At 44.2% G+C, this 26,732-nt stretch overlaps 1 protein-coding gene across 1 annotated transcript in view; it reads right to left on the bottom strand.

The window, feature by feature from the left end:
- Positions 1 to 248: 248 nt before the first annotated feature.
- LARP1B (La ribonucleoprotein 1B) overlaps positions 249 to 26,732 on the bottom strand; it is an 87,313-nt gene continuing 60,829 nt past the window's right edge. Inside the window, exons 12-19 of the mRNA XM_040330770.1 lie at positions 24,543 to 24,669; positions 24,324 to 24,454; positions 20,887 to 20,993; positions 14,033 to 14,193; positions 12,087 to 12,231; positions 8,098 to 8,207; positions 7,891 to 8,018; positions 249 to 1,549 (exon numbers count right to left, since the gene is read on the bottom strand). Of these exons, the coding sequence (XP_040186704.1) occupies positions 1,400 to 1,549; positions 7,891 to 8,018; positions 8,098 to 8,207; positions 12,087 to 12,231; positions 14,033 to 14,193; positions 20,887 to 20,993; positions 24,324 to 24,454; positions 24,543 to 24,669 (1,059 nt within the window). The 3' untranslated portion in view covers positions 249 to 1,399. The remainder of the gene's footprint in view (positions 1,550 to 7,890; positions 8,019 to 8,097; positions 8,208 to 12,086; positions 12,232 to 14,032; positions 14,194 to 20,886; positions 20,994 to 24,323; positions 24,455 to 24,542; positions 24,670 to 26,732) is intronic.

The following is a 26,732-nucleotide window of genomic DNA, read 5'->3' as shown; positions in this document are numbered from 1 at the left end:
ATGCTCAGTGGGGATCAGCGGACAGATTCCCCTCTGAGCAGGCGGACACCTAGTGGAATCCACCCCATGTGAAAGAGGCCCAACTACAAAAAAAATATTAAAAAAAATGAAAATAAAAAAGTGTAGCAGGCACCACAGACCCCTGTAGTAGTAAGGATTTCAAAGCACAGTTAACATCTTTTGTGATGGTCACGGCCCACAAGACACAGATGCTACAGTACAGGATTTAAGCTATTATTTTATTCACGGGGAATTCTTTAGTAGCTTCAGCTCAGCAGACACTATGCCACCTAAATCGAAAATGGCCTGTAACTTACCACCACCACCAACTAAGCAATGGCCTCAAGTACTAATGGAAGGAGTAGCATATCACAGTGCTGCAACCACAAGTAACAACGATGCTTTGTAGTTACTGAACTCCTAGCAGTCAAAGGAGATTCCCTGTAGCCAAACCCTCTGGCAAAACGATTTCCTATTGGACATACCGAAACATTTAAAGTTTAATAGCACCAAGAACTGTACCAAAGGAACATGCCTATTAAATGCTTTGATGGGTTAAAACAAACATCATAGATCTGTCTGTTGAAATGTTTTTAGAATATAAGACATGGTTTTCCGAAAGGAAAGAAATTATATATACAGTATATTTTCCTGAAATTTGCTGGCAAGAACTAACACTTAACATCTGCTCGATGTTTTATCCCTAAACGATATTCATTCTTGCAGGAACATCACGTTCTGTAAAAATGGGATCTCAAGAACTAGCAAAGTTTAGAAAACATATAACAAGGTAGAGCTAGTAGGTACCAATGTATACTGAAAATATGAGATTTTCCTTTTCAATGTATTCATGATGTCATACTAACACAAAAAAAAGAAATAATACAATTTAGTTTTGTGACAAAGGTTCCTAGAAGACGTGAAACATCCATACAAATCAAACCCCTGCATCATCTACAATTACTGCTTAAAATAAATCTATCATTGCTATGCATAAAATATGTTATTTTTTTGTGCTTTTTCTTTTTTACAATTCTACACATAGGTTTGTAACTAGGCCAGTTGAACAAAGCACTATTATGGCTGGTTTAAAAATGGTATCGGAGCAATAGCTGAAAAGAAGGCATTCCAATAATTGCATATTAACTAGGAATGCACATTGTGAACACCACCAAGTACCTTTCTTTTCTCCCAGCAAACCATACCTCAACTCCCTTATAAAACTTCACAGCGTCCACATAAATCACACAATGGATCAAAGTTCCATCTGCTGTTTCTAATACTGCCGACCAATCTGCTGGTTTGGCCATAAAAACCTTTGAGTCCATTTCTCAAATATCCATGATTACCGAAGATGACATTACGGTCCTGGATGGTAAGAGCTTCCTGGGAACGCAGGTTAAGAGGAGTCCTGAGAATGACTGCCAGCTGAATATTTAGTGGTATGACTGGCCTTGGAGGAGCCTGAGCGGTGTCTTCGACGGCCGGAGTCCTCATGTCCTGAATTAGATGGATGTCTGCGGCGTCCCGATTCTTCTGCTATTGGAGGCTGAGGGCATAGGGGGAAAATGCAGTCAACAGACATAGAAAAAAAGAGTCACTGCAGGTTAGAAAGTAGCAATACCGCATGCAGTTTGAGCCTAGGTTCACACTGCTGCGAATTCCAAATTGCGGTAAAATGCGCGATTTTACCGCGATTTTGGCCGCAATTTAATGTAAATCGCGGCCCGAAATCGCAAAAAGTAGTACAGGAACTACTTTTTGAAATCGCAGATGCGGCGTCGCACTGATTAGGACAGTGCCATTGCCGACAATTGCCGGCAAATGCCGCCGATTTGAGATGCGATTTGACATGTCAAATCGCATCTCAAATCGTTCCAAATCGTACCCAGTGTGAACCAGGGCTCAAAGGATGTCCACAATCAGGGTGGGATTGGAACTGGGGTCAGAGGCCCTGCTCCTAAATACCTCTTCTTACTACTCAAATGTTGTTAGTGGTATACGGTTACAATCACTACCACGTGTGGTCAATAAGGAGGCGTGTGGGTGGGTGGCGTGTATTCAACGACAAAAAGCAGTATAATCAGAAACGTCTCCCAGAGTCAGGCCTACTTTTTTTTTTTTTGCACAAAACCCACTGTTAAAGTGGAGTTCCACCCAAAAATGGAACTTCCACTTTTTGGAATCCCCCCCCCCCTCCGGTGTCACATTTGGCACCTTTCAGGGGGAAGGAGGGTGCAGATAATTGTGTAATACAGGTATTTTCTTCCACTTCCTGGCATAGATCACCACGGAGACCTATGCCACTTCCTGCGCCTACACTGTCCTCCCCACAGGTCCCACACAGGTCCCAGAAGACAACAGGTACCAGTGAGGATGCGCAGCGTGACTCGCGCATGCACAGTAGGGAACCAGGAAGTGAAGCCGCAAGGTTTCACTTCCTGATTCCCTCACCGAGGGTGGCGGCGGGGGGAAGCCGAGAGACGAGCGACTGATCAGCTTCGGCTGCGGACATCGCGGGCGCCCTGGACAGGTAAGTGTCCATTTATTAAAAGTCAGCAGCTGCAGTATTTGTAGCTGCTGGCTTTTAATATTTTTTCTTTGGGCGGACCTCCGCTTTAAGTTTAGGGAAATAGCAACAGGCTTTCCCAGGTTTTCTGTGTAATGTGGTTTGTGGCCACGTGATGTAAACCGCAGAAAAAGCTAGGTGACACTGTGCTGGAGAAAACACTGATGTGGTGCCAAGATAAAGACTTAAAGGATTTATTTTAATGCAGAAGTAGTGTTATTAATTTTGCACAACCATAATGTTTGGAAAGCCCATTGAAACAGCCCACTAACAACTATTCTTCTTTCTGGACTGGTGAGGGATAAAGTGGAACAAAAGGTCCTCTGTTGTAAACCAAAGCATTTGTATTTTGCCGCTACGGCGGAGCTGCCCATTGCTTTCAATGGGCGGGGGCACTTTAGGAACGGTGCATTTACCACTCTTAAAGCGCTGCAAAGAAGCTGCTGGCAGGACTTTTTTTGACGCCCTGCCAGCGCAGCGCCCCAGTATGAAAGCACTTGGGCTTCAACGCTGGGATTGCAGCTGAGGCTTTTTTCAGGCGCTTTACAGGCGCCTCCAGTGTGAAAGGGGTCTAAAAGTAAAACTGCAGCAGAGATCTTTAACCCGTCAGACAGGGCTGTGTAACATTTAGGGTTGCATAAACAAATATGTAAATCCTTTGGCAGGTAAACCAGTTTACATAATATATTTCATCTGCAATTTCATCATCAACAACTGACACTGAGCACAGTGCAGAGGGAAATACTAAGCAATTTATCTGGCTCACAAACAGTACTTTCATGCTTTTGTGTTCAGAAGGCTTTGCTACAGATTCCCCTTTCCAATTTTTCTGGAAATAATTTCCATTTCTCAATGCCCTCATTTACAATGCAGATTAATTCATAGTGTAGGAATGTGAACGATCATAAAAATCAGGCTGCGGTGTGTAGCAGGTTAAGCCCCACAGCAGAGAATGCTCTATGAATGGAGGAGAACCAGTCACGTGACCAGACTCTCCACTGGCTCTTTCTTGCAGCAGTCCCAAAGCTAACAGAGTGCACATTACTGTGCTTAATACATTTTTTTTTTTTTAGCAGTAGTATGGCTTGCTGATCGAAAAATGTAGTTTTCCATTACGGACTTGCTAGTTGCCTTGCCTCGCTGTCATGCTAACGCTTTTGCTTTTTGCATGCTTTTCAGGTTAAACACAGAAATCCTAAAATCAGACACAGCCCGGGAACCAGCATTTTCAGAAGTAGCCCAGCAGTGGCAGGTTTATGTTTTTTCCTATGAGAGATTTACTTTTAAGCAGAGATGGCTGTCCTCGAGTACCCCCAACAGGCCATGTTTGCAGATTTTTCTTTATCTTGCACAGGTGCTTTAAATCAGACTCAATGGCTCGGTATTTTGGACAGCTATTTTATCTAAGAGAAATTCCCAAAACATGGCCTGTTGGGCGTTCTTGAGGAACGGATTGAGAACCACTGGCATTGAGTATCTGGCATCCCCAGTAGCACATATTAAGAGGAGTATCAGATCTCTCTAAAATGATAACATTACCCTTAACGAAGGGCTCTTTCACACAGTGCTGCTCCACTCCGTTCAGCAGGGGATCTGTGATTCCCTGCTAAATCTAAGCTGAATGGGACAGATGGCGGGTGTTTTTTTTTTTTACATCCGTGCCCTACACATAAGGGCAAACCCATGATTGCTCTAGGGACGGCCGATATAAACAGACTTGTGTCGTTTACATCAAGCTACCTCCGATCCATCGCATTTAGGTCTGGAAAAACAGAAAAGCATGCAGTCCTTTTCCGTTTGTTTTTTTTGATCTGGATGGACTCGAAGGTAGGCAGATGTAAATGGGCACAAGTCTGTTTACATCAGCCTACCCATAGAGGTGCGTGGAGCTTCCAAACAGGTCTGCCTGAAAAACTGAAAGGCAAACCTAACCCAAAAAGCCCATGTGAAAGGGCCCTTAAGCCCCATACACACTATCAGTTTTCCTGCAGGTTTTCTCTTCAGGTTTACCAGAACCATGTAGTGCAAGGGCCTGCCTGATTGCATACAAATTGAAACTCTTAAGGTTTGACCTTAGATTAGATGGTTTTGGTAAACCTGGAGAGAAAAACCTGCAGGAAAACTGAGAGTGTGTATGGGGCTTTAGACTAAAGCAACAGTGTTTTGAGATCTTCCATATGGTCTTTATAAAAACTTTGTTAACTTAAACTGCAAAAGATCTCAGAAGTTTATGACTTCATTCTGCACTTGTCAGACCCATGAGGCACTTGTACAACACCAATTCCAAAAAAGTTGGAACTCTGTAAAATTTACATAAAAACAGAATGCAATGATTTGCAAATCTCATAAACCCATATTTTATTCACAATAGAAAATAGAAAACACAGCAAAATGTTTAAACTGAGAAAAGGTGCCATTTTTAGGGGAAAAAAAGATTACGGCAGCAACGGGTTAGAAAAAATTGACAACAGGGTCAAATTTACCACAGTGTAGCATCCCCTCTTCTTTTATCAACGCTCTATAGATGTCTGGAAACTGCTCAACAGTTCTGGGTTTTCTTTGTCAGATTTCTTGTTTCAAGATGTGCCAAATATTTTCAATTGGTGAAAGATGAGGAATGCAGCCAGGCCAGTTAAGCAACCCGACTCTTCCACTACGAAGCTATGCTGTTGTCATAGATGCAGTAGTGTATGTGGTTTAGCATTGTCCTGCTGAAATATGCAAGGCCTTCCCTGAAAAATAATTGGGAGCATACCGCTCTAAAACCTGGATATGAAGTCTCTTTCAGCATTGATGGGGCCTTTCCAGATGTCAAGTTGCTCATTCCATACGCACTAATGCAACAGACCATTTTAAATGAGTTTTGGCCCAAAGAATATGAAGGCGTTTCTGGATCATGCTCAGATATGGTTTCTTATTTGCAAGATAGAACTTTAACTTATATTTTTGGATGGCATGACAAACCGTGTTCAAAGACCGTGATATTTGGAAGTATTCCTGAGTCCATGCAGTGATACCCATCACAGAATCATGCCCGTTTTCAATTCAGTGCAGTCTGGGGGCCTGAAGATCACGGGCATCCAATATTGTGTTTCAGCCTTGTCCCTTGCACACAGATTTCTCCAGATTCTCTTTTGGTGATATTATGTACTGTAGATATATTATTCAACCATTTTAAGACTTGGCTTTTCACAATTTGGTGAACCTCTGCCCATCTTGATTTTTGAGACATTCTGACTCTCTAAGATGCCCTTTTTTTTATACCCAATCACGTTACTGCCCCGGTTCCGATTTATTAAATAAGTTGTCATATGCTCTTCTTTGTTAGTACCAGTTACTCTGGCAGCCTTTGTTGACCTATACCAACTTTGAGATGTGTTGCTGCCATCAATTTCACAATTACCTTATTTTTTTTTCTTAAAATGGTACATTTTCTGAGTTTAAACATTTGATATGTTTATGTTTTCTATTTTTTATTGTGAATAAAATATGGGTTTAGGAGTTTTGCAAATAATTGCATTCTGTATTTATGTGGATTTACTTTTTTGTAATTGAGGTTTAGACCATTGTTTAACCACTTTTCCTCCAGAAGATTTACCCCCCTTGGCCCAGATTCAAGTAGAATTGTGCGATATTTGCGGGGGAGCAGGGCAACAATTTTGCCCTGCAAATATTTTGCGCTGCCCTCGATTCACAGAGCAGTAGCTCCGTGAATTGCGAGGGCGGGCCGGCAAATTTGCCCGGTGTAAGCGCGCGCAAGTTAAATGATCCCGCCGGGGGCGGGAATCATTTAAATTAGGCGCGCTCCCGCGCCGAGCGTACAGCGCATGCTCCGTCGGGAAACTTTCCCGACGTGCATTGCGGCAAATGACGTCGCAAGGACGTCATTTGCTTCTAAGTGAACGTGAATGGCGTCCAGCGCCATTCACGTTTCACTTACGCAAACGCCACGAAATTCAAATTTCACGGCGCGGGAAGGCCGGCTATACTTTAGCATTGGCTGCCCCTACTATTAGAAGGGGCAGCCTTGCGCTAAAAGTAGCCGTATGGAAACTCCGTACCTGGCTTGCGCGGGGCCCGCGCAAGCTTGTGAATCAGTGGTAGTATGCAATTTGCATACTACACGCTGATCACAATGGGAGCGCCCCCTAGCGGCCTTATGCCGCGCAGATTTTAGCCTGCAGTCGGTGTAACGAGGTTCCTGAATCAGGAGCACTCGTTACACCGGAGCAAGTAAGCACTTGCGCTGCGTAACCTATGGTTGCACGGGCGCAAGTGCTTCTTGAATCTGGGCCCTTGATGATCAGGCCACTTTTTTGCACTTTTTAATGCATACTTTAACTGACAATTGCGCAGGCATGCAACACTGTACCCAAATACAATTTGTGGCCTTTCCCCCCCACAAATGGAGCTTTCTTTTGGTAGTATTTGATCACTTCTGCATATTTTATTTTTTTGCGCTATAAATGAAAAAAGACCAACAATTTTAAAAATATAATTTTTACTTTCCGCTATAAAACCTTTCTTCATAAAAAAAGGCTCTATAAATGTAAGCCAATATATATTCTGCTGCATGTTCTTGGTAAAAAAAATCCCAACACGCATATATTGATTGGTTTAACGTTATATAATGTCTACAAACTATAGGATATATACTGGAATTTGTATTTATTTTTATACTAGTAATGGCGGCAATCAGTGACTTATAGTGGGATTGTGATATAACGGCAGACAATCAGACACTGACACTTTGCAGGAACCAGTGACACTAATACAGTGATCAGTGCTAAACATATACACGGTCACTGTACTAATGAGACTGGCTGGGAAGGTGTTAAACGTCTAGGGCAAGCAAAGGGTTAAATGCGTGCCTAGCCAGTGTTTGTGTTTACTATGTTTGCTGTGTTTACTAGAGGAAGAGATTAATTTGACTCCCTATTTTGCAGGAATACAGAATGCATCCCTTCCCTCCTGTCAGAACGTAACTCTGCCTCGTTTACATAGGCAGAGCTCCTTTCTGAGTCTATGCCCGACAATCGGCGGGTACCAGCGGACATCGAGTGCCCGTCACATGCAGAGCAGCTTCTGCTGTAAATCACAGCAAAAGTGCCACGCGCCCCTGCACACACACACATATATATATATATACACACACACGTGATCCGGCACACAGCTGCCACCCTGTAGCAGTAAAACTGCTATAGCGCGGTCAGCAAGTGGTTGAACCAAATTTTCCAAATGCACTATGTCTTGCTAGGTTACAGCTGCTACCAATTGCATCTACTTGCTAGGACTGGGTCAGCTTTTAGGTAATGACTTACATCAACTCTGAAGTCTTCCAGTCTCTTGAACTTGCTCAGGTGGTTCTGCAGTGTGGGATCTACCGACAGGTTTTTGGATTGGGTATATTTAAGAAAAGCCCAAAACTTCTCCAGTCCATACAGTTGACCTGATTGTGACAAATAAAGTTCAGAAAATGGCAGGACCAAATAAAACGTGTTACTATGGTACAAGTAGATTATTATTACCAGTTTCATAATCTTTCAGAGTTTCTTCTTGAAAATCCTTAAATATATCTGGTCTAAATTTCCTTTCCAGTCCATAACTGTAGAACCTGAAAAGGCACTCCAGGCCATACCTGCATGATAAAAAAAAGTGTAAAATAAAATGGCCAAAAGGTACAGATATAATGTAGTATAGTACACCTAGCAGTGCAGTGTACACAACCTGTCTGTTCAATCATCTACCTAATAATATGTCTAATCAATATGTATCAAAAATTAGGCAGGCCCTTGTAATACATAGTCGTTGGTACACTGCTGTGCAAAAGTTTTAGACAGATCTGAGAAAATTATGTAAATTAAGAATGTTTTCATAAATAGAAATGTTAAAGGGGTTGTAAAGGTATTTTTTAAATAAATAACTAACATATCTTACTTACCTCCACTGTGCAGTTTGTTTTGCCCAGAGTGGGCCCGATCCTCATCTTCTGGGGTGGCTGTCTTGGCTCCTCCCTGCAACAGCTAACCCCTGTTCTGGGAAACGCTCTCTCAAGGGGGTTAGCTTGCTAGCAGATTACTGTATCACTCGGCCCTGCCCCCCACTGTGCAGCATCATTGCTTTGATTGACAGCAGCGGGAGCCAATGGGAGCCAAGCTGGGGGAGTTTCGTGGCACAGGTAAGTAAAACGGGGGGCTGGGGGGGCCCCGAGAGTACAAGGTGTTTTTTCACCTTGATGCATAGGATGCATTAAGGTGAAAAAACACAAAGCTTTATAACCCCTTTAAGTTTTTTTTTTTTATCAATTAACAATAGAGAGTAAAAGTAAATGAACAGAAGAGAAATCCAAATAAAATCAATGGGGGTAATCCACAAAAGGGATACGCCGGCGTATCTACTGATACGCCGTCGTATCCCTGTTTCTATCTATGGAACTGATCCACAGAATCAGTTTACCATAGATAGGCAGAAGATCCGACATGTGTAATTGAATTACACTGTCGGATCTCAAGGATGCAATTCTAGGCCGGCCGCTAGGTGGCGAGGCCATTGCGGCCGGCCTAGAATATGCAAATGAACACTTACGGCGATCCACGAACGTTCCGACGGGCCCGTCGCGCTAAATCTACGTAGTTTACGTCGAGTTACGCCGCGTAAAAATAGGGCTGAGTCCTATTTGACTAAGCCCTATTAAGTATGGCCGTCCTTCCCACGTCGAAATTTTCAACTCTACGTCATTTGCGTAAGACGTTCGTGAATGGCGCTGGACGCCATTTACGTTAACGTCTAAGCAAATGACGTCGGAGCGACGTCAGTTAGCGCAATGCACGTCGGGTAAGTTACCCGACGGAGAATGCGCAGTACGTCCGGCGCGGGAGCGCGCCTAATTTAAATGGGAATCGCCCATTTGTATTAGGAACGCCTTGCGCCGGACGGAGTTAAGTTACACCGCCGCAAATTTCCAGGTAAGTGCTTTGTGGATCGGCACCTAACTTGGGAGATTTGCGGCAGTGTAACTTAACTCTGAAAAGTTAAGTTGCGCTCGGCGGCTGTGGATCTGGCCCAATATTTGGTGTGACCACCCTTTGCCTGATGGACAAGTATCTGCCTGTATTTCTCAGCATTGAGGACACTGTTGATCCTGACCGAATCTCCAATTCCATTTGCAGAAATGCAGCCCCAAACTAAGTTGAAAGGAACCTCCACCATGTTTCACTGTTGTCTGCAGACATTTATTATTGTACCGATCTCATGCCCTTCGTGAACAAACTGCCTCCTGCTACAGCCAAATATTTCAAATTTCGACTCATCGGTCCAGATCACCTGCTCCTCAGTTCCTAGGTTTTCATGCATTGTTGAGTCACTTAGCCTTGTAGCCAGGTCAGAGGGTTGGCAATTTGACTGCAATTCTTCCATGAAGACCACTTCTGGTCAGACTTCTCTGGACAGTAGATGGGTGTACCTGGGTCCCATTGGTTTCTGCCAGTTCTGTGCTGATGACAGTGCTTGACATCTTCTGATTTCGAAGGGAAGTAAGCATGAAGTGTCTTTCATCTGCCGCATTAAGTTTTCTTGGAGCGACCACTATAACTGCCTTGTGTCTTGTTGCTGTGCTCAGTCTTACCCCATGGTGTATGACCTGTGACATGAAACAGTCTTCCACAACCTCACCTTAGTAGCAAAGTTTGCCTGTTCCCCAGTTTTATAGAAGTCCAGCCTGAGCTCGTTTGGCTGGGATTCTCCTATGGGTCACAGGCAGGGATGGACTGGCCATTGGGACTACAGGGAGTTTCCCGGTGGGCCGATGGCTCAGTGGGCCGGCTTCAGTGACAGCGGACCGCCGCCCCCCCTCCGCTCCTCTGTCTCTCCCTCCCCGCAGAGCTCACCTCCTCTCCCTCCCCGCAGCGCTCACCTGGGGGAACAGATAATCAGGGGGAGGACCAGAGGAGCATGGGGGAGGGGACAGACAGCTGACTCAACAGCTATGGCCTGGGAGTTTCTCACTTCTTCCTAAACTTGTCCCATAAGGGGGGCACCAAACTGATTTTTTGCTCTGGGTGAAATAATGTCTAGCTTCCCCACTGGTACTGCCTATAAGAGTACCAGCCGTTCTACTCTAATAAAGTAGAATGGTTAGTGGCTAGTGAAGGGGAAGAGGGGGCTTGGGTGGCCGGGGGGGGGGGGTGCGGGAGTTGTCCGGCCGCCATAGTAGAGACATGTCAAAGTGGGCCGGTCTGGATGAAGTCCAGGGCCAAATTTTTGTCCCAGTCCAGCCCTGGTCACAGGAGTGCAGCTGTCAATCAGGAATCTGGGTGGATCCCATCAATAATGTAGAGACCCACCTAGAGCGGCTCTGGGACGTTAGCTGACAGAGGGCTTTAGTCCGCTGAATCTGGGTCACATGAATATATAAGTAAGTGCACTCACGTGACCCAGCATAGAAGTATGGCCAAACAAGCTTTGGCCATATTTCCCTTTTAAAGTGGCATTAACATCCAGAGACTTGACTTCTTTATACACTGCAGATTTAAATAAAACACTTTTCTGGAGTTGTGCTTTAAAATATAAGCAGCTGGTAAGACAGGATCATGTAGTAGATTGCTTTGTTTTAACACTGTTCGTAAGAGTGGAAGCTTTTCTTCTATAGAAAGAAAGAAAAGTGAATCCCTCTCCTGGCACATGGCTCTGTAGGGAGGTAGTTGCATAAAAGCAGAACAATGCTCTACACACCTTTAGAAAAGAACAACCAGGCTGCTGGGGAAGGTCTGCATGTCACCATTATTCTGTCCAAAAACATACCCAAAGAGACCAGACTGACCCACACGCACACACTACTGGGCAAAACAGGGCTGGTCCGTGCACTCGTGTACAAGCCCGTCTTTGACTTGTGTGTTAGAATCCTTAAAAGAATTCAATATACATTATATAGCACTACACAGGTTAAGCCAAGCAACCGCATTTCTACACCGAAAACGACTGTTTTTTTCCTAGTATTTTACCATAGCACTATTTAAATGCAGACAGTACACATGCCAACATGGCAGACAAAATATTAACAAACCATAAGATTCTGGTTAAAAAAAAAAATCGTGTTTCTAGAAGCGACATTTGGCTGATCTAATATTTTCTTTAGCTGATCATTTTTTCCAGAAGAATACAAGTTAGGCCGCGTACACACGATCAGTCAAAACCGATGAAAACGGACTGAAGAACCGTTTCATCGGTCCAAACCGATCGTGTGGGGGCCCCATCGGTCAGTTATCCTTCCGATGGGTCAAAACCGATCGTTAGTATGCAAAAGCATCGGTCAAAAGCATGCTCAGAATCAAGTCGATGCATGCTTAGAAGCATTGAACTTCGTTTTTTTAGCACGTCGTGTGTTTTACGTCACCGCGTTCTGACACAATCGTTTTTTTAACCGATGGTGTGTAGGCACATCAGACAGCTTCCTTCAGTCCGTTTTCATCGGTTTTGACTGATCGTGTGTACGCGGCCTTAGATGATTCCTTTAGGTTACCTGTAGTTTTCTTTGGCATCTTCAACAGAGATCTGCCTAAACTCCTCATACATTTTCTTGTTAAAGTGATCTCTGAGGAAAAAGGACCAGAAGCGGAACAGAGTGTTCATCTCTGGGGACTGACCGACTCCCAATTTTTTTCTCTCTAAAAACAAAGACAGAAAATGATTCAAGGTACATTTATCAATCATATTACACAGCAGGGTAGTGCTAAACAGACGCAGTGAGACAGACTTACTATACGAGGTCATAAATCCTCCCCCTGTAGCACTGACAGAATAGGCCTCTTACACATGGATGTAATAATTTACGTTATGTTTATACTCTGGATCTTGTTGACAGAAAGATTGAGTAAAACGTTTAGTAAACACTTTGTGTAAACGTGCGTATGCATGGGTAAAAATCTTCATCCCGTTCTAGTTGTCATATATGCATCCGTGCGTAATTTATTGCACTCAAATGGGAAACTTTCTATTTTTCCTCTCTGTACTCATCCCTGTTTTATGGATTTTTATGTGCATTGTTCCATAGACGACAATGTGTTTAGATCAGTAAAACACAGCGGCTAAATAGTTAGCACTTCTGCCAAGCAGCATTGGGGTCGTTATTATATTTTGGCTGGACCTCCTCTTTATTGATACTACTAGTGCCCCGTCTTGCATAAACTCGAAGTAAGATATTCACATTGGCAATACATTTCTAGCACATTACGACAAAACTTAGAGCAATCCATGTTCTAATTGTACACGTTTTCAGCTATAGTTTGGAATTCCTGCAATTACAGTGTGGACTATGGCAATGCTTTGTAGCAATAAAACAAAACAGAATATTCCATTTTGAATATGCAATAACACTACAATCCCTACAGCAATTAAAACCCAAAAAACATAGAGCAACAATTAATAACTGTAATGCCGCGTACACGCGACCGTTTTTCGGGTTGAAAAAATGACGTTTGTTTTTTATGTCATTAAAAACGATTGTGTGTGGGCTCCAGAGCATTTTTCACGAAGTAAAAAATGTCCATTACAAATTTAGAACGTGCTCTAATTTTTCACGTCGTTTTTAACGTCGTAGAAAATGGTCGTGTGTGGGCTTTAACGACGTGAAAAAAAATGCGCATGCTCAGAAGTAAGTTATGAGAAGGGAGCGCTCGTTCTGGTAAAACTAGTGTTCGTAATGGAGTAAGCACATTCATCACGCTGTAACAGACTGAAAAGCGCGAATCGTCTTTTACTAACAGGAAATCAGCAAAAGCAGCCCCAAGGGTAGCGCCATCCGAATGGAACTTCCCCTTTATAGTGCTGTCGTACGTGTTGTACGTCACCGCGCTTTGCTAGAGCATTTTTTTTTCACGATCGTGTGTAGGCAAGGCCGGTTTAACAATAATCGGGTTGAAAAAAACGTAGTTTTTTCTAGACCATTAAAAATGTCATTTTTTACATCCTGAAAAACGGTCGTGTGTACGCGGCATAACACCACAAGCTACGTGATCAGTAAATACACCACAATCTGATAACGCTTTCTCATGCTTTCCACATGTGCTTAGCACAAATAATTCCATTGTTAAGGCCTTCAGTTTTTCCCAGGCACATGATAAGGGAGTCATACTTGTGACACATCTTGCTGTAGTAACACAACAGGACAGATAAACCAGCTAACATCAGCATCCCCAAAGGAAGGAAGTCTACATCACATGACACATACGGCTGACCTGTGCAAACTGGAGCATTAAACTCAAGAAAAAAATGTTAATGCTGCTCCAAGTAAGTATTGATCCTTCACATAAGCTGCACATTTTCTGGAATTTCCATAAGTTATCCCCTCTGCTCTGGTGATAGTATATTTGGTAGAGGGTTGGATGGGGACATACGTATTATATCCCTTCTGTCCTACCTCAAAGCCCAGAAAATCTCTCTATACAAGGTTAGAAAACACATATTTACCATTTAGGCACCGTCGCCGATATTTGTGGTACACTTGCTGCGTAAATCCATTCTCCTTCAACAGTTCATGAGAAGGATGTTGAAACTTGGGCAGAGAATGAGGGGTGCACCCATAGCTTCCGACAAGTGGGGTGCCTTCTGAAGGAGAAGCATTAGAACTGCTGCAAACAAGAAGTCACACAATGTGAGTCAGCAGTACACATCACAATGGCTAATAAGCAATGCAAGTTATCAATTTGCACATCTGCATTTCACTGAAATCATTTATGAACACAAAATAACCAATGTGGCCTGATCCTAAAGAAAACCTGTACTGGAACAAACATATGGCCTGCCATGGATGACCACCTCCTGAAAAGGCTAGTTGTTGGTCTGTACTTGGCTTCAGTGACTTTTGGGTCACTGAACTGATACAAATGTGCAGCAAGGCTGGAGCTCAACCTCCATACGTGTTTGAAATCAGTGATTTGCATTCCTTGATTTGTTTAACATGGCTTATTTTGAGATGTAAATCAGTCAAATGGATCTTTTTTATATATATATATATATATATATATATATATATATATATATATATATATATATATATAAATCTTTATTTATAGGAATTGACAGTGTAATTTGACAAAAACGGTCATATAAACATGAAAGGTGGCATATCGGTACACAGCAGGTGTTGGAAAAGAGGTAACAATCTCTCAAGAAAGTACAATCATGTCACGATAAAGGTCTCTTAACCACTTAAGACCCGGACCAATATGCAGGTTAAGGACCTTGCCCCTTTTTGAGATTCGGCACTGCGTCGCTTTAGCTGACAATTGCGACGTGACTCCAAAACAAAATTGGCGTCCTTTTTTTCCCCACAAATAGAGATTTATTTTGGTGGTATTTGATCACCTCTGCGGTTTTTATTTTTTGCACTATAAACAAAAATAGAACGTCAGTTTTGAAAAAAAAGGATTTTTGTACTCACCGTAAAATCCATTTCTCTGAGTTCATAGACGGACACAGCATCCTTTGACCTTAGGGTTATGCTTCTTCCTACCAGGAGATTTAGGCAGAATTCTACAGCACTTAAGGTGTTAAAAACTTTCCTTCATGCCGCTCCTCCCAGGGGGCGTGGCTCCCCCAGGCATAACCCACACCCTGCTTTAGCAGCCTCAGTTCGTAACAAGCAGTACAAACCAAGGAGGGGTGGGTGCTGTGTCCGTCTATGAACTCAGAGAAATGGATTTTACGGTGAGTACAAAAATCCTTTTTTCTCTTTCGTTTGTAGACGGACACAGCATCCTTTGACCTTAGGGACGTCCCCAAGCAGTGTCAAAAAAACGAGGGGTGGGAAAAAAAACACACAGCAAACAACAGGTTGCACCCCAAACAAAACCGGAGTTACTCAACGGAGGAACTCCAACCTTAAACTGCCGCCTGTAACACCCTGCGGCTGAATGAGGCATCAGAAGATGCACTCACATCCACCTTATAAAACTTTGAAAAAGTGTGGACCGACGACCAGGTCGCAGCCTTACACACCTGTAACACAGAGGCTTGGTGTCGGAAAGCACAGGAGGCTCCGATCGCCCTGGTGGAATGCGCCGTGACCCGAAAGGGAGGCGCCCGCCCCTTCAGGGCGTAGGCCTGAAGCACAACCTGTCGGATCCACCTGGAAATGGTGGCCGACGAGACTGCCAGGCCCTTACTGGGACCGGACACAGACACGAACAGCGAATCCGACTTCCGGAACGGAGCTGTCGCCGACAAGTAAACTCGAAGGGCCCGAAACAACATCCAGAGAATGTAAAACGGCTTCCTTCGGGTTCTTCGGCTGAGGACATAACGATGGAACAACAATGTCCTCGTTAATGTGAAAGGCCGAAACGACCTTCGGAAGAAAAGAAGGTCGCGGGCGCAGCACGGCCTTATCCTGATGGATGACCAAGTAGGGGGCCTTGCAAGACAGGGCCGCCAGTTCAGACACTCGTCTGATAGAGGTAATAGCTACCAGAAAGACCACCTTCTGCGACAAAGTCAGCAAGGGGATCTCCCGAATGTCCTCAAAGGGGGCACGCTGAAGCGCCGAGAGGACCAAGTTCAAGTCCCAAGAAGGTAGCGGAGGGCGCACCGGGGGGGCCACATGCCGGACCCCCTGCACAAACGTGCGAACCAAAGAGTGTGCTGCCACGGGACGCTGAAAATAAACAGCCAGAGCAGAAATCTGACTCTTGATCGTGCTCAAGGCAAGAGCCTGGTCCACTCCCCGCTGTAGGAACAGCAGGATCCGGGACACCACGTAAGTACGGGGGTGCCACTTCATCTCCTCACACATAGAGATGTATGCTTTCCATGTACGATGGTAAATTTTTCGAGAAGTGGACTTCCGTGCACGCATCATGGTAGAGATTACCGGGCCCGACAGGCCCCGGTCCTTCAGTACCTGGTTCTCAACAGCCACGCCGTTAAAGCCAGTGACCGTAAAGCAGGATGGAAGATCGGACCCTGAGACAGGAGATCTTCCCTCAGAGGCAGGCGCCAGGGGGCGTCTGCCACCAGACGTACCAGGTCCGCGTACCAAGAGCGACGCGGCCAATCTGGGGCGATCAGGATTGTTGGAATCCCTTCGGCTTCCACCCTGCGCAGCAGGCGGGGTAGGAGCCTTAGAGGAGGGAAGGCGTAAATCAGGTGATATTGACCCCAGGGAGCCACCAACGCGTCTGAGCGTCTGCCCACGGGTCCCTTGACCTGGAAGCAGCAACAGCGTTATCAGATTCTGCGTCAGAGATATCCCCAGAAACAGCCTCCAGGGGGGGCGCTTTTTACCCCCCAACCGAGCACTGGCAGCTTCAAACCTGGCGAGAAAAACTCAACAGATGTGGCAGGGGAAGGGGCGCTAAGGGTTAATTCCGGCATTGTGAGGAATGAGGGGCCTGATTCAGGCTCCATATTGCAGCTGCCGTGTCACCCCCACTGCCAATGGCAGGAAAAAAGTCCCCCACAGGTCACCTCCCGGCCGCTAGAGCACAGTATGGGGCCCCCTGAGACTCACCACCCCCCTGGTACAGCGCGGTCTGTGAAGGACAAGTGTGTGCTAAGGAGAAGCTGCAGCGCTGCGTCTGTCCCCTCAGAGGATTCGCGGTCTTTTCCCCCGCCGAAACGGCCACTAGAGGCCGAACTAGTGCTGAAAACGGCGCCGGCCACAAGAAAATGGCCGCCGAATAACACAAGCGCGGCTCCGGCAAAATGGCCGCCATTGCGCAGTTTTAAAAAGACAGTGTACCCAAAAAAGACAGTACACCAAAACAGCACACAGCACACACAAAAATGCCCAGAATGACCACCACAGTACCCTGCAGCAACACAGAACAGCCCCAGCCATACCCGAGTAAAAAAAAAAAAAAAATGAGCCCCAGGGAAAAAAAAACCCTGCACAGCCGTCACCCAAAGGGGGAAGGAGGGAGAGGAATAAGGGAGAGAGGAAAGCAGGGAAAAACCCTCAGTCGACCTCCCAAGGGAAAACATTCCAGCCAGACCACTTACCTGAGTAAGGGGCCACTACTTACCTGTCCTGCGACTACCTGGCTGGAGGTATCCCAGACAGAACCAACGTCCGCGAACGGCATGGTTGTCAGCCAGACACACTGTGACAAGGCCACAGAGACCGGTCATATGTGTGCCCTAGAACCGAAGTTCCCCGGCCGCCCCTGGAGCCACGGGGCCTGTCGTGGACGTCCCAAAGGCCGAACTGGGGGGACTACAAGGGCCGAGGACCCAGCCTGTCACCCAGTCGGCTGTTGATAGAAGAATCGCAGGATTCAAAAATAAAAATAAAATAAAAAAGCGAGGAAAAAACTCGCAAGATGCAAAAAAATTTGCAAGAAAAAACTCCAGAGTCCAGGACTCCAGAGAGAGCCTGACTCTCCTGACGGTTAGGCAGAAACAAACTGAGGCTGCTAAAGCAGGGTGTGGGTTATGCCTGGGGGAGCCACGCCCCCTGGGAGGAGCGGCATGAAGGAAAGTTTTTAACACCTTAAGTGCTGTAGAATTCTGCCTAAATCTCCTGGTAGGAAGAAGCATAACCCTAAGGTCAAAGGATGCTGTGTCCGTCTATGAACGAAAGAGAAAAATTCAATATTTTTAACTTTTTGCTATAATAAATATCCCCCAAAAATATATAAAAAAAACATTTTTTTTCCTCAGTTTAGGCCGATACGTATTCTTCTACATATTTTTGGTAAAAAAAAAAAATCGCAATAAGCGTTTAACGATTGGTTTGCACAAAATTTATAGTGTTTACAAAATAGGGGATAGTTTTATGGCATTTTTATTAATAATTTTTTTTTACTACTAATGGCGTCGATCAGCGATTTTTTTCGTGACTGCAACATTATGGCAGACACATCGAACACTTTTGACACATTTTTGGGACCATTGTCATTTTCACAGCAAAAAGTGCTATGAAAAAAATGTAAACACACAGCTCCCACAATGTATGAACAGCGATCAGTCATATCCCCTAGTGAGTCCACCCCCCCCCCTACAGTTAGAACACACCCAGGGAACATACTTAACCCCTTCCCCGCCCCCTAGTGTTAACCCCTTCCCTGCCAGTGGCATTTTTATAGTAATCCAATGCATTTTTATAGCACTGATCGCTATAAAAATGCCAATGGTCCCAAAAATGTGTCAAAAGTGTCCGAAGTGTCTGTCATAATGTTGCAGTACCGGAAAAAAAAAAAAAACGCTGATCGTCGCCATTACTAGTAAAAAAAAAATATTAATAAAAATGCCATAAAACTACTCCCTATTTTGTAAACGCTATAACTTTTGCGCGAACCAATCAATAAACGTTTAAATGCGATTTTTTTTAACGAAAAATATGTAGAAGAATACGTATCGGCCTAAACTGAGGAAAATATATATTTTTTTATATATTTTTGGGGCATATTTATTATAGCAAAAAGTAAAAAATATTCATTTTTTTCAAAATTGTCACTCTATTTTTGTTTATAGGGCAAAAACTAAAAACCGCAGAGGCGATCAAATACCACCAAAAGAAAGCTCTATTTGTGGGGAAAAAAGGAGGCCAATTTTGTTTGGGAGCCACGTCGCATGACCACGCAATTGTCAGTTAAAGCAACGCAGTGCCGAATCGCAAAAAGTGCTCTGGTCTTTGACCAGCAATATGGTCCGGGGCTTAAGTGGTTAAAGGCGACGTACATGTACGTGCCTGTGCCCAGCAGTGCCATTCTGCATTGGACACTTTTGACACTATTTTGGGACCATTGTCATTTTTACAACAAACAGTGCTATAAAAATGCACTGGTTACTGTAAAAATTACACTGGCAGTGAAGGGGTTAACCAGGAGGGGCGCAGTAGTGGTTAAGTGTGCCCTAATGTGTGATTCTTACTGTGGGGGGGGGGGGGCGTGACTGGGCGTGTGACATCACTGATCGTCGTTCCCTGTGACAGGGAACAGACGATCAGTGACAGGCTCACTAGGAAGAACAGGAAAGGTTTGTTTACACTTACCTCTCCCCGTTCTTCCTCTCTGTGACCCGATCGCGGGACACTGGCGGCGATCGGGTCCACTGTTCCCGCGGGGAAGGTCATGGAGAAGAGGACCGGGTCGTGAGCGCGCCGCTGTCGGCGCGCTTGCGACCCACAGCTGGAATCTTAAAGGCGACGTACATGTACGTGCCTGTGCCCAGCCGTGCCATTCTGCCGACGTATATCGGCGTTAGGCGGTCCTTAAGTGGTTAAAGACCGACAGTACATAAATGTAGCAACTCAGCGGGTATAGGTATATAATGTGACACTTTTTTTTTATTACAAAAATAACAAACATGCCTATACTTACCTGCTCTGTGCAATGGTTTGGGGGGGGGGGGTCTGGGGGACAGCTGCAGCACAGAAGGTTTTTCATGCAGTAAAGGTGAAAAGGTAAAGGCTTTAGAACCACTCTAACAGCAATTGCCATTCTTTTTTCCTTCCAAAAAGGGGATAAATCATTAAAAAAGGGGAAGCGCCGCTTGTCTGCTCCCCCCTGCTGCCACATTTGCCACCTTTTGAGGTGGAGCAGGTACCTGGCTTTGACAGGTACCCGCTCCCAATTCCAGCCGAGTTTGCCGTGGCAAACTCAGCCGGAAGTTTAGCCCCTCTCCTCTTTCCCCGCAGCCGGCCCATTCACAGAGTGCAGATTGCTTCATGCATGCACAGTACGGAACTGGCTGGGAAGCCACGAGGCTTTACTGCCAGTCCCTTAAGCGGAGATGGCGGTGGCGGCACCCGATAGCCGTTTAAAAAATTGGCTCGGGTAAGGACACCACTGGATTCTGGACATGTAAGTGTCCTAAAAAAAAATTTCATCAGCAGCTACAGTATTTGTAGCTGCTGACTTTTGTTTTTTTTTGTTTAGGAGGATCCTGGAGCTTCTCTAACTCAAACATGGTCAAAAACAGAGACGTGAATGCAAGATTATTTAGACTCCAAGGTCCAAACACAGCGCTAGCACAGCAGCAGATTAGGAGCAAAGCAAGATAACCTAGTCTCCCAACTGTGGTCCTCTGTGTGGATCTAAGCAGCATTCGACTGGTTAGCAGGTAAAAGCAGCCTCAGCTCGATTCATCCAGACCACAATGTCAATATGTTTCGTCCCGCCCTCCGTCCAAGCAGCAGTGCTCATTAGTGGTCAGTAAAGTGCATTTATCAAAGTTCCCAACACAATTACCCAGGCTTGTTGGTCACAGTAATGTTTATGGTTTTGGGATGTTAACCATGGATACATAAGGCCAATGGTTAAGAATAAAATAAATAAAAATCATAATGAATGAAATGGTAGAAATGCGCTATAACATTTTACCTCACTGATGAAGTCCGTGGTCTGTGCTCCCTGACATCCATTACCCATCCAACATGACTTTCCACAGGTGGATTTGAACTGTGTCGGGTTTTCCTCTTTCTTGGGGTCTACAAACACAACAGTCTGATTATTTCAAGAGCAACTCCACCTTTATGACAAATTTGGTACTGTATTGTATTCTGATGATGACATGAGGTCAGTTTAGGTAATGACAGTATTTAGTATGCAGATTCCCTTCCCCCCCTTATTTATATTTTTCAATACATTTACATTCAGACCAAGTCATCCAGCTAAACCAACAGTAGCAGGAGTCGGGGAAAACTTTGAAGTGGTTCTAAAGGCTCAAGTTTTTTTTAACTTAATGCATTCTATACAATAAGGCAAAACATATTCTGGGTGCACCTGATCCAGCAATGTGCATAAGAGCAGCGGCTCCCTGGAATCTCTCCCTGATCAGAAGCGAGCCTGCTCGAGTGCCCCCATAGCAAGGGGCTTGCGATTGGAAGGCATTCAGCAGGGGGGGGGGGGGGGCAGGACTCCAAAAAGAGGACCCAAAAAGAAGGAGGATTGGGCTGCTATGTGAAAAACCATTGCACAGAGCAGGCAAGTACAACATTTAAAACAATATTTGCAGTGCTAAGGATGTTGGTGTTTAAATAAAAGAATAAAGTCCAGTGACAGTAAATGTGACGGGAGTATAAATCAAAATCTTGTCACCATCTGTGAACAGACACATTCGTCAGGCGAGGTGAGGGGAGCCTGGTGACAGCTGTCAAATGCTGATCAGCAGACACCGGGCTCCCCTTCCCCATCACACGCCGAGGACAGCATGTCGGTGGCCGGGCTGAGGAAACCATTTCACAAAGCCAGCCAGGCTTGAGATGCACCAGAATTACCTGCGATTGTTTGTGATCTGACTATTTTCAGACCTGGTAGTCTGTCTTGGGACATGCGACTCTGTAATAGGGTCCATCCTTTCTGGTAAGAGTCCATCTTGTTTCTGGTGGTGGAGCACGTGGTTTTTGTAGTATAGATGGTAATATCTATATCAGTGGTTACACTGGATTTCAGATGCAAATTTGTCTTTTCACACATGGCGATACATGGATGACAAGATTTGGATTTATACTACCTTGATATTTATTGTCACTGGACTTTATTCTTTTGTTTAAACACCAATATCATTAGCCCTGCAAATATTGTTTTAAGTGGTTTATTACATTATTTTTTTTTGCTAGAAGCTTATAGTTTTGCCAGCCCAGACTCTCACTTTTACACAGGTAAGTATAACAAGTTTGTTATTGATTTATTTTCTATTCTTTCCTTTAGAAATTCTTTAACACTGTAAAGGGAAGAGCTAAACCTTAACCTGGCCATACATGGATGGGAATTTGTCTGGTTCAGCAGGGACTGGACAAATTTTGATCCATGTATGAGCAGGTTGATTTACCCAAGTTGATCCATCGATCAACTTGGTACAACCAGCCTGTCGGACTTTTGAAACACAATTACTGCCAGTGGCTATAGGTCACTAGCAGTAACCATTTTTATAATGCCAGCTGGGAAGGCTTTCCCCCCACTGGCAGAATACAATAGGCATTCCTCCATAAACACTGACTGTGTTAATGGGGGAAATAAAGTCTCATCTCCTTCCACCCGTGGTGGATGGAAAGAAAATCGATTCATCTATGGCACAGGTGTAAAACACAAGGCCCGCAGCCTGAATCTGGCCCTCCAAGCTCATTGCATGTGCCCCTCGCACCTCTCCTGCAGCTGCAGGAGAGCCCCAGCCCTCCTCTGGTTCTCCTCCAGACCCTTACTTTCTGCTTTCAAGCAATGCATCCAGCTTCTTCCCAGCAGCAGCATAAGGTAAGGGGGTACACTGTGATGTAAGGGAGAGTGGGGGACTCAACTTCTCATGGTGGGGTGGCTCTTGACATCTAATGTAAGGGGAGGGGATGTGCTGGACATCTAATCTTACAGATACAACCGGCCCTTTTGAGAGCAATCATAATGCTGATGCGGCCCGCAATGAAATTGAGTTTGACACCCTTGATCTATGGCTTGCCGTAGGAAATATGTGGCATCTGCAATAAACACCTCTCTAAACAATTTTCAGAATACAAGATATTTCTACTATAGTGGAACTTTAACGTGATCACCATCATAATTGGTCGGAGTTCCTCTCAGAGAGAGGACAAAAACAGGCAGCCTGTGGCATGGAATATGGCATCCCATACATTTCATCTTTGGTGGCATACTTGTATACCTCAAGTGATGCTGGGTGGTGGGGTACTTCATAACACAACACTGGCGTTGTTTGTTGGCTTTAAAGGAAAATCAAAATCTCCCACTTTGTAGTGGAAAAAAATTAAATAAATCAGCACGATAGAAAGTTATAGGTCATTAGCTATAACGGTGAATTTGGCAAGCATAAGTTTTACAGTTTTTAAAAACCCTTGACAATGTAAATAGTTGAACGAGAGGATCGATTTATCTTCCTGAAAAAATATAGAATTTAACTAAATAGTCTAGACTGCAATATAGCTTTTTATAAAAATATGCTTTTCAGTTTTGGCCACTAGTTTACAACAAAGATGTTGTTAAACTGAAGAGTCCACAGAGATCACATGAAGGGATTTTTCCCTGCTGGATCACCCTTTGTAAAGGCTTTGATTTCTTATAGATCTACTGCAGGTTTAAGGCTCAAAGGATACAGGGTGGGGTTTTTGTTGGTAAAACTTGCACACATATGCAGTTCAGTTTTGGGCACCAGTTCTCAAAAAGGATATCGGAGAACTGGAGAAAGTGCAGAGAAGGGCAACCAAACTAATAAGAGGCATGGAGGAGCTCAGCTATGAGGAAAGATTAGAGGAACTGAATTTATTCACTCTTGAGAAGAGGAGATTAAGGGGGGATATGATCAACATGTACAAATATATAAGGGGTCCATATAGTGAACTTGGTGTTGAGTTATTCACTTTACGGTCAACACTGAGGACAAGGGGGCACTCTTTACGTCTAGAGGAAAAGAGATTTCATCTCCAAATACGGAAAGGTTTCTTCACAGTAAGAGCTGTGAAAATGTGGAACAGACTCCCTCCAGAGGTGGTTCTGGCCAGCTCAGTAGATTCTTTCCTAAATGTACATAATATAACTGAGTACTAAGATTTGTAGGTAAAGTTGATCCGGGGAAAATCCGATTGCCTCTCGGGGGATCAGGAAGGAATTTTTTCCCCTGCTGTAGCAAATTGGATCATGCTTTGCTGGGGTTTTTTGCCTTTCTCTGGATCAATTGTGGGTATGGAGTTGGGTGTATGGGATTGTACTGTGTTTTTTATTTTGTTTTTTTTTGTGGTTGAACTAGATGGACTTATGTAACTATGTAACATCTTTTTTTTCTCTATGTAACGTGCTATAATAATTTTGTGCTTCACCTGGTTATCCATGGATTTGGTTTCCTTTACCACGGGGTAAAATCGTGGGGTCTTGCTGGGATCCTGCAGGCGTGGAGTACGGGGAGTTTTAGGAGTTCTAACAGGTATGGATACAGGAGATTCTGGAACACCTGTGTGTAGATAAGGACAATCAGGATTTGGTACTTGAAGTATACAAAACAAAAACAAATCAGCTTAAAAAGGTCCATAGCATGTTACCTTGAGGAAAAATGGGAATATTTGGCGGGGACTGTTCGGTATCTGGCTGAACTGCTAGCTCTGGTGCAAGACTGTCAAACTCTGCTTTACTGATGAGATTTAATTTCCTGAAGTTTTCTATTTCTTGCTGAATTTTGGGAGGCAGAAAAACAAAAACAAAAAGAAAAACACAATAACTACACAAAACCATGTTAACAATGATTACGAGTGAACTACTTCTAGCACTGCAGTCATACCATAGGTGTAAACATGCAAAAGCTACAAAGAGGGATGATTTAGTAGATGTGGATCTACGGTTGAACTTTGTGCAGTCTTTTCTTGATTGTACCTCCATCACGTGATGGTATATTTTGGGGGTAAAAACACAGGGGCAGATTCACGTACCTCGGCGCACCTTCCCGCCGGGCGCAGCGTATCTAAGATACACTACGCCGCCGTAACTTATTTATTTTTTCCGAATCCTCAAAGAATTTGCGCCGTAAGTTACGGCGGCGTAGTGTATCTTTGGTGGCATAAGGGCGCGGAATTCAAATGGATGTAATGGGGGCGTGTTTTATGTAAATACGTAGTGATCCGACGTAAACATCGTTTTTTTTTAACGGCGCATGCGCCGTCCGTGGGGGTATCCCAGTGCGCATGCTCGAAATGAAACCGGAACAAGCCAATGTTCAAGACGGTGACGTCATTCTACGCAAATCCCTATTCGCGAACGACTTACACAAACAGCGTAAAAAATTCAAAATGCTAGGTGGGAACGACGGCCATACTTAACATTGAGTACGCCTCATAATAGCAGGGGTAACTATACAGCGGAAAAAGCCGAACGCAAACGACGTAAAAAAATGCGCCGGCCGGACGTACGTTCGTGGATCGCCGTAACAAGCCAATTTGCATACTCGACGCGGAATTCGACGGAAACGCCACCTAGCGGCCGCCAAAAAATTGCACCTAAGATCCGACGGCGTACTAAGACGTACGCCTGTCGGATCGATCCGAGATGCAGTCGTATCTTGTTTTGTAGATACAAAACAAAGATACGACACGCAAAATTTGAAATTACGCGGCGTATCAAGAGATACGCCGGCGTAATTCTTTTGTGGATCTGGCCCACAGTTTCTGATTTTAACTCAGCTTTGGCTAAAAAAAACAGCAACGGGATTCTACACAGTATACCATTCAAATCAGTACAGATACTAGCCAGAAGATGGAGTCAGTTTGATATACTGATACTGGCTAACTGAATTTATAGGAATTTCTTAGAAAGACTTGCCTGATGATTAGACCCATGCTTAACAGTGGATCCCCACAACAGGGACATGATATGTACAAAGATTACACCACCTATTGCTATTCATTAAATGTGGTTTACATTTTATTCTAGGTTTACACACATGGCAGTGCTTGTTTCCCTTCTGAAAAGCAACTGGCGGATCACTTTCCAGAGGCATTTGGAAGGCGCCTCCTCACTGTCTGGTGAATGGGTTGCATTTAGCAGCAGTACTTGGGAATAGTTTTTGCCGAAGTTGTGAAGTGTCGGGTGTACACTTAAAGTGGAGTTCCACCCATAAATATAACATTACATCAGTAGTTTTAAAAAAATGTCATTAGTCCTTTACGAAATTTTTTTTTTTTTTTAGATGCCTTCAAAGTGTTGTTGCTAGGCAGAATAGTTAATCTTCCCACTTCCTGCACCTAGGTGCTTAATGCACCACACAGACTCCTGGGAATGTAGTGGGTGTAACTTTCCAGGAGTCTGTGCACTCCCCAGTCTCAAAGAATCATGTGACTTGGACAGCACAGGTGCTGAAACCTGATCTGACACTGCTTGTGCAGCAAGTGCGAGATCTGCAAGGCTGAAATCCAGGAAGTCATACAGTCTGGCTTCATGATGCCCACACTTAAGATGGCCCCAGCCAATTTCTATTTTATAAAGTGTCTAAATGCTGTAACAACCTAACAAAACAGACCTTAGTTTACAGACTAACTTTACTAGAATACATTAAGCTTGTGTATTACAGGGGTATTTATATTTAAAAAGTAAAATTGTGGCCGGAACTCCGCTTTAAGTATGCCTGTGTGAATGAGGCCTAAAACATGATGTCGATCAAATTCTCATGTGAAAAATACAAGAAAGCAATGTAAAGAATGCTGCATTTGATTTTACTGCACAGAAATATATGGCTCTGCAAG

Source organism: Rana temporaria, chromosome 1 (genome assembly GCF_905171775.1).
Source record: "Rana temporaria chromosome 1, aRanTem1.1, whole genome shotgun sequence".
NCBI lineage: Eukaryota > Metazoa > Chordata > Amphibia > Anura > Ranidae > Rana > Rana temporaria.
Note: the sequence above shows the minus strand (reverse complement) of the source record. Positions and strands in the feature narration are given on the sequence as shown.